The sequence below is a fragment of the Pseudochaenichthys georgianus genome, chromosome 7 (assembly GCF_902827115.2).
Source record: "Pseudochaenichthys georgianus chromosome 7, fPseGeo1.2, whole genome shotgun sequence".
NCBI classification, from domain to species: domain Eukaryota; kingdom Metazoa; phylum Chordata; class Actinopteri; order Perciformes; family Channichthyidae; genus Pseudochaenichthys; species Pseudochaenichthys georgianus.
The window spans coordinates 45,069,690-45,088,502 of NC_047509.1; the positions used below are offsets into that span (position 1 = coordinate 45,069,690).

At 39.5% G+C, this 18,813-nt stretch overlaps 2 protein-coding genes across 2 annotated transcripts; one reads left to right on the forward strand and one right to left on the reverse strand.

Annotated features, from left to right (window-relative positions):
* Positions 1-1,557: 1,557 nt before the first annotated feature.
* LOC117450127 (charged multivesicular body protein 4c-like) lies at positions 1,558-4,907 on the reverse strand. The gene is made up of 5 exons (XM_034088165.1): positions 4,638-4,907; positions 2,576-2,672; positions 1,978-2,095; positions 1,778-1,889; positions 1,558-1,690 (listed from the first exon to the last, which is right to left on the reverse strand). The coding sequence occupies exons 1-5, from the start codon at positions 4,816-4,818 to the stop codon at positions 1,620-1,622; spliced, it is 579 nt and encodes a 192-aa protein (XP_033944056.1). The 5' UTR covers positions 4,819-4,907; the 3' UTR covers positions 1,558-1,619.
* Positions 4,908-11,933: 7,026 nt separating this feature from the next.
* Positions 11,934-16,814, forward strand: LOC117449280 (charged multivesicular body protein 1a-like). Its single transcript, XM_034086852.2, has 7 exons — positions 11,934-12,058; positions 12,924-12,943; positions 13,037-13,114; positions 15,030-15,176; positions 15,284-15,412; positions 15,589-15,782; positions 16,654-16,814. The coding sequence occupies exons 1-7, from the start codon at positions 12,052-12,054 to the stop codon at positions 16,721-16,723; spliced, it is 645 nt and encodes a 214-aa protein (XP_033942743.1). The 5' UTR covers positions 11,934-12,051; the 3' UTR covers positions 16,724-16,814.
* The last annotated feature ends 1,999 nt before the right edge of the window (positions 16,815-18,813 follow it).

The window sequence follows — 18,813 nt, forward strand, 5'->3', positions numbered from 1 at the left end:
TATTTCCCAAAGACTATGCAAAAATATGATTTAAAAAGGCCGGGGAAAACAGGAGCTCAAGGCTTGCCTTAATGTCTCTAAGATTCCCATACATTGACTGATTTAAGTATAACATCTATCTAACAAACAGTGTTTGAATGTGAATGACATGATACCATGATGCATCACAAGTGTAAATGGTAAGGACTAGAGCTAGTGCTCATTCTGCTTTTGTGTTTATAGTATCACAGCTTCTGTCTACACATCATGAGAGAAGAGCTGCAATGACAATGTTATGCCCTTAATCAAGTCAAAGCCCTGCTAAAGGTGTGTAAACAGTGGTACAGGTGTGATATCCTGCTGATAAAACCAGGCTGTGTTGGCACCAGCTCTCTGTTTAATGGGTCACAACCATAGACTGTATATATAAAGGTCACAACCTACGCCTACACAGTATTACCTTCCTAAATTCCTTAAGGTTATTTAAGGTGGTGGAGAGATTCCAGCTTCTAACTGCCTACATCAGGGGTGTCCAAACTCCAGACCGGGGGCCAACTAAGGCCCAAACATGACACTTGTACTTGCCTTATATTGTACTTCTTATATATATATGTATAGTAAACAGATATTACACACTAGTATTCATGTGTTAATAAGTCCACTTTTCAAATAAATTCTGTCAATTAAAGTTGAAAACATTTTCTAACAAGTTGTTAGTCTTAGTTGTTAAAAAAAAAAAACAATAACTATATTTGTTTGAAATATACCCTTCCTATTTCCCCTTATTATAACAATCTGAGTTTGCTACCTTATAACCTAACTTATGAACCAATGTACCTCACCTCTAGTGAGGGGCCCAGCCCATCGTACATTTGTCTGTATGTGGCCCTCAGTGAAACATTTTTGGACACCCCTGGCCTACATCCAGGTGCTGAGCAAATGGCCCTGGAGTCAGTTAACAGCATCAGCCACAGGTTAACGGCAGCTCCGTTCTCATGATCTGAGAAAATCAGCAATGTCCTTTACTGCATCTACTGTTATGATGCAATTGTTAAAGTATGTGTTTATCGTTGTCTGCTCTCTTTCTTCAGTCCAAACCCCAACAACTCTTAATAGTTTTTTTGCTCAAGAGGTTGCTCCTACAACTTTAGGGAGCTTTGCGTGACTTTAAGCCTTTAAGAGAAACCGATTACATGTGTTTTTGCTCCAGATACTTTTAATCCCTAAGTAATTCAACTATTGCATATGGCATTTGCAAAAAAGTCAATAGTTCCCATACGTCATTGTGAAAAGGGCCTGTGTGTGGTCATGTACCGCCCCCTTCTGGTGTGGATAGTAACCAGCACATTATATCTATGGATATTTCCATACGGATTGGACCAAAATGATAACTTGGAGGGAAGTCACAAATGTCCCATGGCCCACAAATGAATAGGACGAGTCCACTATGTATAGTAGTGTATTATAAAACTCTATCACAGAACTACAATATAATGTAATACAATATAAATGATTTAGATTTGTTGTAATAGCCTACGCCTTACATGTAATGCTCTCACAAAACTCTCATAACAATCCTTTAATTTCTGCTTATTTATTCCATCCTTTCCTCTTACTGCCTGTGTTTTTGGCGGATGTGCCTATGAGGGAGCACTCGCCCAGCACCTCAGACGCTCTAAATCTCCTTCAATGTCTTCTTCCTCTGTCATGGCTTTGGGGAGGAGAAAAACACGTTGGATCTGTGGTGTGACACGTCCTGTGTTACTATCTAAGCTAAAAGTGTATCGTGATTGATTACCAGGTTGAGAAGGTGATGCAGAGGATGGCAGCCTCCTCTCCGCTGCGTCCTTATTAAAGACACTCTCATCCAAACTGTTCTCCAGCCTCTGCAGCTCTGTCAGCAGCTCTTCCTGAGGGAGACACACACATAGGCTCAGTTAAATAAAAGAATACTTGTTTTAACTTCAGTCCCACTCAAATGAAATAACTAAGGGATACCTCATCAAATTCCACTTCAAAGCCGGCAGAACTGAGGAGGGTTTCGGTCATGTCCTGGGTCAGATCGTGCTCCTCTGTGATTTCCTTCATCGCGTCATTCAGCTTGTTGACAATCTCCCTGCAAAAGCCAGCACTCTATCGTTAACTTCGTATTAGGCTTGAAAGAAAAAGAGGATGATATGTTTGCCGTTAGACGGATGCAAACTCATGGTATGTCATAAAAACATCCACACTTCACTTTGATTCATTCAACAGCTGTCTCCAGAATGGCTGACATTTTTTGCGAGTTCTCTTTCTTTTCCTACTTAATGTCATCTTAACAATGTTTTTATTCTATAATGACATATATATTTATACATATCCTACATTTTTTGTAACATTGTAATCCTGCTGTTAATCCCCAATTTTTAGAAATCTAAAAAAATAAAATGAGTCTAAATGAAACCAAAGACAAAATTCAGGCAATATCGCTTGCTGTATAGTGTTCTTGATTTTAAAATGTATTTTAACATTGTACCTAATAAAACCCTTTTTTTGTGTCCTGATTACATAATGATGATCTCCTTAACTCTGATGAGCTGCTGTGCTGGTGCCTTACATGTGTTCATGAGCAGACCTCATGGCCTTCACAGCACAGTCGATGTTCTTGAGATGTTTCTCGTACCACCTCTTTCTCTTCAGCGCCTGCAGAGCTCCTGTAAGGAACGCATGGAGAGATACAGTAAATGAGCAGGAATGTTCTCAACATGATTTTCTAAAGTACAGATACACTTGCATGATAACAGAGTTCTTGAACGAGTGCATTTAAATGGAATATAATTAATGTTCAATGTTGGGTGATATGATGAGATACAAACACAGTAAAGTTAACTGTGTCATGGTCAGGCTTTTTCCATATTATCTACACATTATCCCTCTTGTTGTACTGGACCTTTTGCACAATGATGTAAATAAAGGAGCACTTTCCTTTTATTTCTGACCATTGGAAATCTTTTGTCTTTTTTCCATCAGTGTGTTAGAGTAGGCTACATTGATTTAAAGGTTCACATGTTCCATTTAGGTATGCGTAAAAAAAAATGTAAATGACAATACTCTTATGTTATTTAACAAATGCTGATTATTTCTTTGATGTTGTTTTTTTAAATCCATTAACAGTTTCTCAATTGTTAAATTACGGTTCACCATATGCTTTTTATGTGTGTATGTCAAAATGTCTTGCATTCATGTATAATGTGATTGTATTTGAATAACTCTTTATGTAAGCTACATTGAATTAGCCAAAAATAAATATAACACATAGCTTAGCTTGTTCTGTTAGCACAGGGGTCGGCCCCGCGGCCCACGGGCCGCATGCGGCCCTTTAAGCCCTCTGCTCTGGCTCCCTTGAGTTTAGACAAAAATAAGAAGGAAATAAAATAAAAGTATTTGTAGGACTATTTATATTTTGTTGCATGGTTGAAAATGTTTCGTATGTTGTATTTTGAGGTGATACTGTGACACATAAATAAAAAACAAAACGGTTGTAATTGGGTCAACTAAAATATGCGTCACATCCTGCTACGGTCCCGCGCGAGCGCCTTTTCTTGGAGGCGAATAACCTGACCCCGGGCTCGATGAGCGAACTATGAAAAGTACCGGAGGAACACAGGATTTAATTCTGCGTGGACAGAGTTGTATGCTTTCAGAGCAAACGATGCTGGTTTACCGGTATGTTTGATATGTAGAGAGAAGTTGTCAACGGTGGTGCAGCCTTTACGAGGGAGAGGAAGACAGCTGACGATCGTCAGTCATCATTCAATGGGGTATGTCATTTATTTCAGAAAACACTTTTTGTTATATTCCATGGAATGCTCTTAACGTCCCGATAGCAATGAATATATGAAATGCTTTGACAATAAATACATACAAAAATTAATCTCTGGAAGCCGTAGCGCTGTAAAAAGCACGACCAATCATCTGAGCCGGCCCGGCTAAAGTAACTGGATGGCCTACCTGCCTGTCAGCCTTCCATCTGTGCACACATTTATATCGCCCTCATTGGTCATGTGCGCGTTCGTGTGTGTTGGAGGAGGGACTCTGTAAGAAAGTCTGAAGGAAGAGGCATATTTTTTCCGGTTGTGTACTTTCAAATTCTAGCGCACTTGAGCTGGTTTCTCCATTCTTACCTTTAACTCTTTTTAGGGTGCAGATATATGCTTTATTTATTTCAAAGTGGGCCCATTTAATAATATTTGTTTCCCCTTCAAATGTGCAGAGGACTCCCCAAGTGCTGTGTTTAATTTATTTTAAAGTAGGCCTGTGTATTATTTTTAATTCTCCTTATAAAATTCTTTGTTTCTTATTAGAGGTTAACAGTTTTATATCATGTAATAAATAGCCTAATAAATGCAAAAAAACTGTGGTTTTTGTCTGATATAACAATAAAAAACTATGAAATATGTTTTGCGGCTCCAGACAAAACATTTTTTGGGGAAAAGGAGCTAAATGGCTCTTTTGGTCAAAAAGGTTGCAGACCCCTGTGTTAGCAAGAGTTAACTTTAGCTTGAGTGCTAGCTTAATAATTGAAGCTACATGTTGAAAAAAACTGACGATACCTCTCTTGACTAGGTTTAAAGTTTATTGAATTATATACAAAGAATATACAACACATTTTAAGATACCTCTTCTGTTCTTCCTACTGTTGGTCTTGGCAAACAGAAACTCCTGGTCAATCTTCTTCTTCAGAAACTCCCTTTTCTTCCCCAGCAGCTCCTCTCGGTCCGGCAGAGGCTCCGTCTCCTCCGGCCAACATGGCTTCGTCAGCTTCTCTCCTCCACTCAACAGCTTCCCGATGAAAGACATATCTGAGAGTTTGGTAGTGACTGAGACACCGAGGTAACTGACAGGGTCCAGAGCTGGCCTTGTACTGAATAATGGTGCAGCTAGTAGCATCGGTCTGTTACCAAGAAACCACTTTTAAAAGAAAACGCGCACGCTCTGCAAACAGTGACCATTCCAACCAGACCGCGCAATTATCAAATCATTTAGGCTACTCTACAATAAATAACATTAAACACTATAACTTAAGTCTTGTAGTGTTTAATCAATTGAGTCGTTACAGAGATAATGCGGTCAGGTATACTTCTATAACGACTCAATTGATTAATGTCTGCAACCATCTGATCCTGCGTCTCTCACTTTCTAATAAGTCATTATGTCTGTTAGAATTGTTAGTAAGCCCAGACCTGGCGTCATGGGCGGGCCCCATGGGGCTAGGGTTAGGGTTAGGATTTGGGCCTGCCCATCCAGAATTTGGGCCGCTGTTTTAATCAGGGCTGAATACAACATTTTAATTGTTTTATTATTATGTTCAGTGGCGGCGCCAGGGTATACTGGGGTAGGCTACAGCGATACCAAGAAATGGCTTAGCCCCACCTTGAAAAATGATTTTAAAGTAAGCTAAATAAAGTCCGCCAACTCGCGCGGAGTAAATTGCACAGACAGCAGTAAATACCGAAGACTAGAAACGGTTTGAAAACTTTTGTCACGTAGTGATCATCTTCTCAATAGAACATCTTTGATAATGTCTTCTGGCCAATCAGAATCACGATAACGGCGTGGTGTTGTTGCAGGAAGTCCCGACGGAGAATACTTTTGCTGTAGTAAATCTCTATATACATCGATACAACACATAATGAAATAAGACCCCACGGTTTGATGATTGATAGGTGTGTGGGCTGTCTTTCATGTTGACACACAGAACAATGGGGGCTATCCACCCTTATCCACAATGTAAAGTAATTCACAGCCTCTTCCCTCTTCTCTCTGTGCCTTTTTATTTCATACAGTTCAATTTGGATTGAGACAGGGAAATAATCTAAACCTCACGCGTGGCATTTCACTGTCAAGGGGAGCGTTTATGTAATTACATTGCAAATACTGACTTGAGCCCCCCCACTGTATGGCCATATAGATAGAAGAGTTACGACAACGGAAGTCCAAAAACGGTTATCGTCACGTGGTTCATGTAGACGAGGATCGTTCCCCGGAAGTTCATGGCGGGCAATGTGAATGCATTGATAACAGGAGATAGAACTACGATTTTTGGTAATTATTAGTGAATAAAGGTTTTGATTTGCAATATTTATACAACAAATCGATATGTGTATGTATTTACATCAATATGTTTTAAAAAATAAAATAGAATTTGCTAATATTAAAGAGCCTGTGACACGGTTTTCCCCCATCATCCAAACCCATCAATTTGAGTACATATTGTCCCCTTGAAAACCGTTACTGAACTGATTTTGGATATTTGTACTTTGATAACCGTTAATCTGCCTTCAATGTTGACCATTTTCTGGATCTTCTCGCGGATTCTTCAAGTCCCGCCAAATGATGGGTGACGTCATTGCGGGCACAGCGCTCCAGCTGCACCGTCCAGGATCCCAGCATCTGCATGTAAACCTTTATATATATACAGTCAGATGTAAACGCACAACGGCGCACACAGCAGCACGCTCAGACAGCGATGACAGGTTAATGTTGAACGTGTCTGAGAGCTCATATGAGGCTGAAGGATCGGTTTATGTTGTATCTGTTAGAAGTTTAGGAATGAGGTGCGTCAATATGGGCGATCATATGGTCATGTAGCCGATGGTGGAATGGGACTAAAAATCATCCCGGGACTCTCGACCGGCCCACTTCGGTACCGCTAGTAAATTGTCAACGGGGGGAGCGGGGGATGTAAAATACAAATATAATGTATAATGTCTGTGTCTTTGACATTAGCGCTGCTAGCCACCTGTGCCCTGTACTACGAAGCCAGTTCAACAGACCCTGGATATGTTTGAGTAACAAACAAACTAACAAACGAGATCTCGCTAAGCGGTCCTACGACGCTGGTTATCAACTCGGTAAATCAAGCCAGGGTTTCTCTCTCCAGCTGAGAGCGCGTTCACGTCTAAGACACGAGTGGATCTGACTTTAATTACATTTGTCTCGAGTGTTTCGTCAACATAATGTGTTAAATAATACTTCTGCATCCAGTCTGTGACACTGTGAGTGTTGCACGGCCAGATGAGGCTGGAGAAGCTGACTCAGATAAGGAAATATATGATATATTATGATATTATATGATCGATGATCTGATTGATGATGTAATATGAATGATAAGTGCGACACGTCGGCGTCTTCTCTGCATACGGCAGTTTAAACTGTATTTCCTTTATCCTGTAATATGACTTGAGAGATTTAAACTCCGCACACTGAGTTCATCTCTTTTCTATAGACGCCGGAGGCGGGCAGCGTCAGGTAAAATAAGTTATTTAGCCTTCTCAAACCTGAGCCTCACGCGCCGCCTATGGGGGATGTGCTAGTTACTTATCCGACCGGCCCACTTCGGTACCGGCCCATCGGGATTCGTCCCGATGGCCAGTCCGCCACTGCACCCAGCCCACGTAAACTGTCAACGGGGGGAGCCTCGCTGCGGGGAAACGGTGGACCTAGTGTCCCGATCGGAGTGGGAATAATAATAATAATCCGTGCATTTTATCCATTAATTTCCCCAACATTGTGGTAAAAAACCACACATTTAATCCACGTGGGTGTACTACAACTACAAAAAGCATCGGTTTGTTTTCTCATCAGTAAATGCAGACCGGCTCAAACAAACGATTTTTAATCATCATCCTCACTCATCATTTAATGTATCATATGTTCGCCGAATTGACATGAAAGCACTAATAAATGTAGTTTCATCCACTTCCACATAATCGATTTGTTTTTATATCACATCCGACGGGAGGAAATTCAGCAGCTCTCACTCCCGATTTTTAATCCTCATGTAATCATCATCTTCACCACGATCATTTATGTTTATGTCGCCGAATTGACATGAAAGCACTGACAAATATGAATATACTGTAGTCAACTTCATTAAAACGTTATCAACGTGCCTAAACTCAGTAATTCACCATTTCTACGCATAACAACACACTTTGTCCGTGTTTGGCTCTCGAAGCGTTCCCGCATTGACGTCACTTCCGGCTTCCCCCAAAACTTCAAAATGAGTGAAGGAATTTCCCCGCGATGTTCGAAATTATTGATATTTAACGAAACGGTATCGCTTTTTCTTTTTTAAACTGACGGTTCGAGATTACTAGTAGCCCAATATTTCATTGCACAACAGTTGTTGGGATGGTGTCACAGGCTCTTTAAGTGATAATATTAGGATTAGTGTGAACAACTAGTTTACATGTTAGGCTAACAGTGCCTTGGTTAAAGAGCCTGTTGTTGTTTATTTATAGCTTTGCATTCTTTAAAACCAATATTATCTTCTTAAACTTGTATGGTAGTCAGGAGCATAACTTTCTAATGTTTATTGATATATTTAGCAGGAGGGGATCTAAAGTAATGCTTTAATGATAACGCGTTATTAACGCGTTAACTTGACAGCCCTAGTTTTCACTCTCACTTAAGTCCCTCTCCCTTTGCCATCAATCCAAAATCAGCTGAGCTGCAACATTATACAGACAGGTAATAATCAACAGAATCACAAGGACACAATATGGCTCTGCTAAAAACACACGCACCAAAGTTATATTTATCTAATATTTAACTCTCTCCACCCCCGCATACAATCCCGTTTAGAAAACCCTCTTCTCTAATTCAACATGTTGGACGAAATGACATTAAGAGAACGGAATTTACAATTAAAAGGCTGTTCAACGTGTGTTGCTAACTTGATTCGGTATGCTAGCTTAATCTGTTATCTGTAAACGTTCCCAAAATCTACTAATTTAGGGATAATCCACTGACATCCTTTAATACACATGTTAATTTGAATCAGATGTACTGATAATATCCGCAATATAAATCTTTAAACTTCTTCTTACCTTTAAAAGTCCGTCACGAACGGTCTATTATGCTGCAACTCTACAGCTCTGCCAGCCTTGGCGCTAACTTCCGGGGAACGATTGAGAGGCTCCACGATCCGCCATTGCTGTAAAAAAGTGGTCCATTGGAGTGAACGGAGATGTCGTAACTCTTCTATTATATGGCTCTGGGTTAGCCCTACCATAGATTACCCAACAAAAATACTCTGGAGCCTCCACTGATTATGTTTATTGTTGTTATTTTGTAGGGCTTTGTCCTAATATTATTTTTGTTTTAAACTATGTTGAAAGATTAGTTTAATAGCATTTTTTTTATTTTGCTATGAAATTCTGAATGAAATTCAGAATGAAAGGCTGCGCGCGAGACTGGTTTTTCGCTGGGTGAGTCGTGTGGGTTTTTGAGTGAGATGCGGCACAGCAGCATGTCAGTTTACTCTTGCTAGGTTAGTTTGGCTATTATCATTTATATTTATCTGCAACAATGGATATCAGGAAGTGGTTCATGAAAGGAATATGGCATCTCAGCGCCAGACGCAGGCACATTAGAAGACATCACGTTACCAACGAGCTAGCAAGTGTTATGCTGTGTTCGTTATTCTCGCGTCCAGGTAAGAAGCTTAAAAAGGAGACTAAATGGAGTCTCTGAGAAGGTTCAAAATTGGTACTTTAATTAATAAAAAGCGCGGTAATGTTACAAGCAGGATATTGTTCAGTCAGGAGAGAAAGTCTGCAGCTTCCTCTGCCTGTGATGGCCGTGCAGAAGAGACCTTACAAGTATTCGTCCTTCCCGCTTTGGCTGTTCGCTCCTCCTCTCTGGGAGCTGTAGTGACGTAGGGGACTTCCCCCCTCGTTCTCCTGTGTCCGATATCGCGTTAAACAGAGGATTTCGACATTTTACATTCATTGCTTACTTCCACATGCCTTTTCTACTCCTTATCTCTGTAATACATGTTAACAGCGTCAATAGCCACTTTAAATATACTAATGGGCGGTAGTCCCGGATGTCGTCATGAAGGATTTTCAGAATAAAAGCTTGGTATTGAGAACTTCCGTTTTTTTCCAGAATAAAATAGCATTTAAACAGACTGTATGTTTAAGTAAGACGTTTCCTAGTCTGACATCCTCTCGTGTTTTTCTGACCCTCTCCAGGTGCCCATTACAAAGCGCCGGCTCCCTGCTGCTTCTGCACACCTTCCCCAGAAAAGGAAGCAGACCTCCGTGGCTCGTCCTTCTAAACCTGCTGACCTGCCACCTGTCTCTAACGTGGCTCCCAGCCCCCAGACCTCCACTGCTCCCATGCACCTTGAGGATCCTCAAAGGATCCGCTCAGTAGAGGACTTCCAGCCCATCTACCATAGAGCTCTGGAGGCCATGCTGAGGTTCGTTATGGCACAAATGAGTCAGTTCATTTGCAGACTTTGCAATCTCTTCGAAATCTATCTCTCTGTTTTCCTTCAACATAAAGATATATTTAGTTCTTCTTCGCTCCTCAAATGTTCCAGAACGGTCACCTGCTTCCATAAAGTTTGGTTCTGGGGCGTCCTATTAAGCAAAAGCTGTGGGAGCAACTGGACCGTCCGATGGACACAGAGACAGTTGATGAAGACGGTCTGTCTGTGTCCTGCGGGGCTGGAGTCCTCCGCTCTACAACATGGATGTTTCGGGTGAGCCAAAGCCCACATGCACCAGCAAAAAGAGCTAAGCACTAAGTCACGCTCTAATAAGCTACGCTTTAGGTTTGAGTGTTTTAAGTTTAAATTTAGGAGCTTTAAGTTTTAAGTATTGCAGTTACATTTAAAGATCTCCTATCATTCTATCTTTAGGCATATATTATGGGTCTCAGATATATAAAAAATAAAAATATATAAAAACACATGTCTATGATGTGTTTTGCTCAAAGTACCAAACAGATCATGCATTTTAGACATCCCTCATATCCCTCTGTTTCAGCATGGATAGAGAAGTGCTGATTCTGGGTCTGTAGCTGCTGGCCCCGCCTCCTTTTGAGCACGGCAAGTCAAGCAGTGAGGTCTCCTCTCTGCCTGCAGATTCCCAGCTAAATGCTGCCGTAATTAAACGTCATGTTCAAAACCACATCAAGAATTATTTCTGAAACAGTATGGAGCCCAAATGCTTTTTCTCTTGCGGGTTTACTACAAGGTCCTTTCCACATACTCTCTCCAGTACAGGTTAGCTCTGAGTGTTAGCGATGCTTGCTAATGTAAACACAGACCATTACTTCCAAAACACGTTGCGCATTGTTTCTGATAGGGCCGTTTCTGATAGGGCCGTAGGTGTAAAGCCAGCCCACAGTTCTGATATTACCTCATATCGGCAGCAAATTTGGATCAGCTCCATTGTACCCCCATTTTTAGAGATGTGGGATCAGAGGAAAAGAGAGAGGATTTTATTTTCTGACACACTGTGAAACAAATATTTATGTTTAAAAGACATTAAAAAAGTGCATTTTGCATTTTTTAGGACACCTTTAAGAAGCTGGATATGTGAAACCAAAAACATCAAATACAATTTCTGTTAAACCACTCATGATTAGATTTACTTAAATATAATGTTGGATGGTTAAATCAATACGAATACTCATATTCTTTAAGTTGTTCCTAAGTATTGTGTGTCAACATCAGAATTTATGAAGTAACTAGTTAACAAATATGTAAAATAAATGATGTGGATTAAAAAGAACACAATTGGCTACCAAAATGTAGCAGAGTAGAAGTATAAAGTAGTGAAAGGGTTCAATTAAAAAATATTAAAATACTGGGGTTAAGTACAAGTACCTTAAATGTGAACTTGAGTGCAGTACTTTAGTAAAAGCACTTAGTAACTTTCCACCACTGATAGTAATAACCTTTATATATACAGTCTATGGTAATAACACTTTACTTTACATGTATTATATTCTCTGTATTACCTGTTCGTTTGAACAAGTTAAACCTTTATTACTAGCATATATTAATACAATAATATTAATGCACGTGATGATATACTCCACTCCAGTATGTGGCAGTATGCACTTCATAATTAACGTTTGCAACCTGTAATTTAAAAAAAAACAAGCGAAGAAGAATACCCGAACCAGGAAGTCCAGTATCAGATGTTTCAGATCCACCATCAAAACAAACCGAGACGAGACTGTTAAATATATTTTCCTGTGCTCAACTGGAATCAAATTCTTCTTGACATGGATGGTATGTCCTGATTTAACAGCCTAACGATCCGTCTTGATAGTTGTTTCCTGTTTTAAGCTATATATAATCAACCTAATGTTAGCTTACATTAGCTGGTTAGCTTGGGGTGGGTTGTTAGCTTTATTAGCTCAGCTGTCAGGCGTTTTGATTTCCAGTTGTTGCGTTTATCATATTATGTAACTATAGTTGCTACACTGACTATTAATTAGTTTTTTCTGAAATAATATGTTAGCTTCGGCAAACTATATAAGACTCTAAGGTTTACAATTGCTCAAAACATGAGCACTTATGCGAAAGAAACACTACCTTTTTACACCAGAATGTAAAATAAAGTTGTTTAATTGAGATAGGTTATAAAAAGTAAGATAACACATTTGATATAGTGAATCATGTTTTATTATTTCCTCAGTACATGATAACTGAAAGCTCTTCCAGAACAAATTCTTTGATGCCTTTTTTATACTCTATATATAGTTTTTTGTTTCTGTTTTGCTTTGAATTTGACTGCATTTTTGCCTTTTATGATTTTATGTTGGAATCATTTATATTGTCTCCAGTTGTGTATTTGTAGTTTTTTGATAATATTGGTAAAGCGTATTGGAAAAGAGGCACCAGAGGACCATACCAAATATGAACCAAAATGATTATCAAGAAAAAGGTTTTCCTAATGCAAAGGGCATCAGATGTAGGTTTCTTTTAAGAACTACTTCTGAAAACATTTAGAAGTAAAAGGTTCCTGTATATGTCTCCTTACTGTTTCTTTTTAACAATTCTGTTAATTTTCTTAACAATTTATTATTATATAATTCAAAGTTAGTATATTGCTATATGTTACTGTTCTATAATACACACTCTGTCTCCACAGAAACACTCTTCCAGCTAAAGGTATGTACCTGCAAAAAGGTTGAATCAGGTTGTTCTAATTTAAACATGTCATTGTTTATTCATTGACTTTGAATGTTTCTCTGTGGGTCACAGTTCACTTCCAAGCAGCTCGAAAGACTGGCCAAGAAGTCAGAGAAGGAGGCTGAGAAGGAGCAGGCCAAGGTCAAGAAGGTGAGCACACTGCCAGGCTGAAGCCGAGCCTCTGGGGCGGGGCTGAATGATGTCATCACAATGTGTCGTCAGTTTCCTTTCCGTCTGTGATACTCCTCTCCCCCTCTGTAATTACTTTCTATCTTCATCTCTACTGTGAACACTACAAAAAGGAACAATTACATTATTAGTTTTAAAAGGTCAAGCTTTGTTTTGGAGATATTCATTATTAAGTATTATTTCATAGTTAAACATTTCTTTTCTTTAGATTATTTTAACGTTTATTAAGTGTAATTATGATAGTTCATTTAAGTAGCTGCTTTTGCTCCTCTTTCTGGAGGGTGTGGGCGCGAGGAAAGGCACATGTTTTTGACCAAATAGTTTGACCTCCTATTGTTCTTTGTTCTGTTGGTGGACGTCTCAGATTCTTGGACAATGGAACTGATCCTGCGTAAGATGTAACCCCTGGTGCTTCAGCTGCACTTTGATTTAGAGTTTTTGATTTGTTTGTTTTTTGACAAACACTTAGTTTTCAGGTTGTATTCACTAAGTGCACCCACAGGGGAATCATCCAGACGGATCCTATCCGCAGCCAAAGTGTCTTTTCTTTCTTCTCTTTCCTTATATAAAGGGTGTAGAACGTGCTTTGTGCTCTTTTCAGCTGAAGGGTGGTGACGATGTCTTTGTGCCAGGAACTCTTGTCTCCAGATTTATGAAGTCATTTTTAAATATAGCCTCGACAATGAGAAATGACAATAAGGCTTATTTGACCAGTCATAATTGAATAATTAGTCGATAATACAGTCAGTAATTAAGATGGAGTTTGAAACAAATGGGAAGCTTTTTTCTTTGCTTGACATCATCATGTTTTATGTCTTTTCATTTTTACATCAAACAACATTACAATTGATGCAATGTTCAATTGTATTTTCAAGATGTATAAAAAAACATGAATTTAGGTGTAATTATTGGAAATATGTTTCTGTTATTATTGTTATATGCACTACAATTATTAATGTACATTATATAAATATGAATCCATACATTCATTTCAAATAGATATTCAGAAAATATAAATACATTTCACACATATATTCACAAAATGTAAATACTTTATTCCCAGATTAATAATAAATACAAATCTATTTCTCCTTGATAATTTGTAAATATTAATCAAATTCCACCAGATAATTGTTAAATCTAAATCAAGTTTGTTTTGTTTCTCAATAGAATTACTAAATCCAACATGTTTTAACTGTTGCTTTTATAACATGTAATTATTATTATTATTGTTTTTATTTAAATAATGTATTCAGTAAATCCATGTGTGCTGGTCCTACAGTATGACATCAGGAGTGTCACGCATCAGTCAGCAGGGGGCAGCATTGAGGGCCCTTTGGTTGTTTGTTGTGTTAATATTCCTTTGGTAAAGTCATTGGACATCTCTGTTACTGTTTGGGTAGCAGATTACAGAGGAGATATAAACATGACTTCTCTCATGGTGATAGGGTCACAAACATTTGTATTGTTTAAAATGTGACTGTTAGTTTTTCTAATGTCAACTTGTTAGCTTCACCTTTCAATATGCCATTTACACCAGGATACACGGTGATATCTCATATACAATGAGAACACTAACAACACATGTCACCTCTGCAAACAAGAAGAGATGACATTTACAAACTATTATTTTTGTTTTGTATGTATCCTCCGTCCATCCTATGTTGTATTTCCAATATATCTTGGTAGAATATAGCACTTTGTTTTTAATGCTGTATAATCTGTGATTTTTTCCAGGTCAAATTAAGTGCATTGCTTTGTGTTGGTCTTAACCGTTCAAATATGTGTACACTACAAATACATGGAAGATTAATTTAAATGAGGTACATAGCAGATGCACCTTCCAGTGTTAACAGTGTATCTGTCTCATCACCAGGCATTGCAGCAGAAAAATGTGGAATGTGCCAGAATTTATGCAGAGAACGCTATCCGGAAAAAAAATGAAGGCCTGAATTGGCTGCGCATGGCGTCTCGAGTAGACGCCGTGGCTTCTAAAGTCCAGACTGCTGTCACCATGAAGGGGGTGAGTACTGTTTGACCTCTGTGGCGCCGTCTCCCGCACACTGGACACGGCTTAGAACCCGCTCATTTCATCTCGCTATGCATCATAAAGGCTTCTGTTACCACCAGGTCACCAAAAGCATGGGCCAGGTGACCAAAGCTCTGGACAAAGCTCTTGGCTCCATGGATCTCCAGAAGGTCTCCCTAGTCATGGATAAGTTTGAAACCCAAGTCCAGAACCTGGACGTCCACACCTCAGTGAGTGGTTCCACACTATGCTTATTTGTATTTTCTTTCCAGTGCTTTGACAACTCATTTGTAGATAGTCCATATTCAGATAAAAGGGACATGTGTGATTTATACTAATCCCAGTTGTTCACCTGTGGCGTTTTCTTTTGTCTTATTCTAAACCATACTACTCAATCCTACACCAGGTGATGGAGGACTCCATGAGCTCTGCGACGACACTGACCACACCTCAGGACCAGGTGGATGACCTGATCCACCAGATAGCAGAGGAGAGCGGCCTGGAGGTGATGGACCAGCTCAGCCAGCTGCCTGCAGGGGCCACCTCGGTGGGCCCCGAGAGCTCGAGGAGCCAGGACAGGGAGGACCTGCTGTCCCGACGGTAAGGGCGTGTCATCATCGGAACCAGAGATCCCTTGTATCATAAAGCTTTATTTATATAGCACTTTTCATACAGCACGTGCAGCCCAAAGTGCTTTACAAAATGGCACACTCCCCTCAGATCAGGTGTTAAGACCTTTTCCTATACATGCAGCATAGCAGCAGGTTAAGAGACACGTTGTGCTATAAGGTATGATAATAAGAATACAATAAATAATGATTCCTCTCTGAGAAAAATAAGACACAAGACTAAGTGAATCGATGCAAAAATATAAAACACTATAAAATAAATATTACAAGACCATAACGAGTAAACAAGTATTATATTTAACTATAGTGAGTGGGAGGAGGCGGAGCTGTGTCCTGGTGCATTGAGGGGGACGGACAGCAGTGGGGCAGGGATGTGTTGTCGTAGTCTGACCTGGAAGATCACGAGGATTTTGGAATATTACAGAAAATGATTTGGTTGGCCAACACACATTTAGAATACTACATGTTCCGTCCAGCTGGATCATCTCCCATATTAACATCACTTTATGATTTTTGAAGCATAAATTCAATCTCCTGAACTGAGAAGTTAATGTTGCGCTATAAATGAACTACATTAAGGTCACATGACTTCACGGCACCACCGCCAAGCCAAAGGCGACTAATCCTCCGGCTGACACTTGCTAGCAACCAGCTTGTATGACACATAGAAGCTTTGGACATTCACCAGTGGGGTTTTTACTGACGTCTTTAATGTGGTAGAACAAAACGTAAGAAACTCTTCAGCTTGTGCTAACCACATACCGTATTCAGGCTGTTAGCCAAAAACACATTTAAAAAAACCATTGACTCCGAGATGAGGTCAAATGCTAACTCACTTCCAGGTTTGTGGGACTCCGCCCCGCACCACTCTCGGTCACAGAGCAAGTGGACCGATCTCTGGGGTACAGATGAGCAACAGCACCTGTTCCCTTCGTGCCATCGGGATAACGAGATGCCCACGACCCGCAGGCCTGAGATCAGGACATTGGATTACTGAGCACGACAACAACTAAGATTTCCTTCAGTCAAGAACAGATTCGATCAGTTCGATTTTTGACTGACATGTATCTTTGATTCCTAATCAGTTCGCCAACACCACCATTTCTCCAGCCTTTAAATGTTAAGATTCGCTGCCGACTCTGTTTCATTCTAAATCTCATATGTAATAGTTTAAAGAAGATGTCACTCTGGGCTCTGGGAAATTGTGATGGGATGTTTTTACTGTTTTCTTTGACATATATATTCAATTATTTACATTGAGGGCACAGATTATACAGCATTAAAAACATGAGCAGGAATGTTCTCAACATGATTTTCTAAAGTACAGATACACTTGCATGATAACAGAGTTCTTGAACGAGTGCATTTAAATGGAATTAATTAATGTTCAATGTTGGGTGATATGATGAGATACAAACACAGTAAAGTTAACTGTGTCATGGTCAGGCTTTTTCCATATTATCTACACATTATCCCTCTTGTTGTACTGGACCTTTTGCACAATGATGTAAATAAAGGAGCACTTTCCTTTTATTTCTGACCATTGGAAATCTTTTGTCTTTTTTCCATCAGTGTGTTAGAGTAGGCTACATTGATTTAAAGGTTCACATGTTCCATTTAGGTATGCGTAAAAAAAAATGTAAATGACAATACTCTTATGTTATTTAACAAATGCTGATTATTTCTTTGATGTTGTTTTTTTAAATCCATTAACAGTTTCTCAATTGTTAAATTACGGTTCACCATATGCTTTTTATGTGTGTATGTCAAAATGTCTTGCATTCATGTATAATGTGATTGTATTTGAATAACTCTTTATGTAAGCTACATTGAATTAGCCAAAAATAAATATAACACATAGCTTAGCTTGTTCTGTTAGCACAGGGGTCGGCCCCGCGGCCCACGGGCCGCATGCGGCCCTTTAAGCCCTCTGCTCTGGCTCCCTTGAGTTTAGACAAAAATAAGAAGGAAATAAAATAAAAGTATTTGTAGGACTATTTATTTTTGTTGCATGGTTGAAAATGTTTCGTATGTTGTATTTTGAGGTGATACTGTGACACATAAATAAAAAACAAACGGTTGTAATTGGGTCAACTAAAATATGCGTCACATCCTGCTACGGTCCCGCGCGAGCGCCTTTTCTTGGAGGCGAATAACCTGACCCCGGGCTCGATGAGCGAACTATGAAAAGTACCGGAGGAACACAGGATTTAATTCTGCGTGGACAGAGTTGTATGCTTTCAGAGCAAACGATGCTGGTTTACCGGTATGTTTGATATGTAGAGAGAAGTTGTCAACGGTGGTGCAGCCTTTACGAGGGAGAGGAAGACAGCTGACGATCGTCAGTCATCATTCAATGGGGTATGTCATTTATTTCAGAAAACACTTTTTGTTATATTCCATGGAATGCTCTTAACGTCCCGATAGCAATGAATATATGAAATGCTTTGACAATAAATACATACAAAAATTAATCTCTGGAAGCCGTAGCGCTGTAAAAAGCACGACCAATCATCTGAGCCGGCCCGGCTAAAGTAACTGGATGGCCTACCTGCCTGTCAGCCTTCCATCTGTGCACACATTTATATCGCCCTCATTGGTCATGTGCGCGTTCGTGTGTTTGGAGGAGGGACTCTGTAAGAAAGTCTGAAGGAAGAGGCATATTTTTTCCGGTTGTGTACTTTCAAATTCTAGCGCACTTGAGCTGGTTTCTCCATTCTTACCTTTAACTCTTTTTAGGGTGCAGATATATGCTTTATTTATTTCAAAGTGGGCCCATTTAATAATATTTGTTTCCCCTTCAAATGTGCAGAGGACTCCCCAAGTGCTGTGTTTAATTTATTTTAAAGTAGGCCTGTGTATTATTTTGAATTCTCCTGATAAGAGTTCTTTGTTTCTTATTAGAGGTTATAGTTTTGTATCATGTAATAAATAGCATAATAAATGCAACAACCTGTGGTTTTTGCCGGATATATAAACTATGAGATGTTTTGCGGCTCCAG

What these genes read in the sequence shown, in the direction of transcription:
- LOC117450127 (XM_034088165.1), bottom strand. Translation starts at nt 4,818, where the DNA reads ATGTCTTTCATCGGGAAGCTGTTGAGTGGAGGAGAGAAGCTGACGAAG. An exon ending in TTGAAGTGGAATTTGATGAG is followed by an intron (nt 1,890 to 1,977) that starts GTATCCCTTAGT and finishes TGTCTCCCTCAG; the next exon opens with GAAGAGCTGCTGACAGAGCT. An exon ending in TGCATCACCTTCTCAACCTG is followed by an intron (nt 1,691 to 1,777) that starts GTAATCAATCAC and finishes TCCTCCCCAAAG; the next exon opens with CCATGACAGAGGAAGAAGAC.
- LOC117449280 (XM_034086852.2), top strand. An exon ending in AGCAGGCCAAGGTCAAGAAG is followed by an intron (nt 13,115 to 15,029) that starts GTGAGCACACTG and finishes TCTCATCACCAG; the next exon opens with GCATTGCAGCAGAAAAATGT. An exon ending in ACCTGGACGTCCACACCTCA is followed by an intron (nt 15,413 to 15,588) that starts GTGAGTGGTTCC and finishes ATCCTACACCAG; the next exon opens with GTGATGGAGGACTCCATGAG.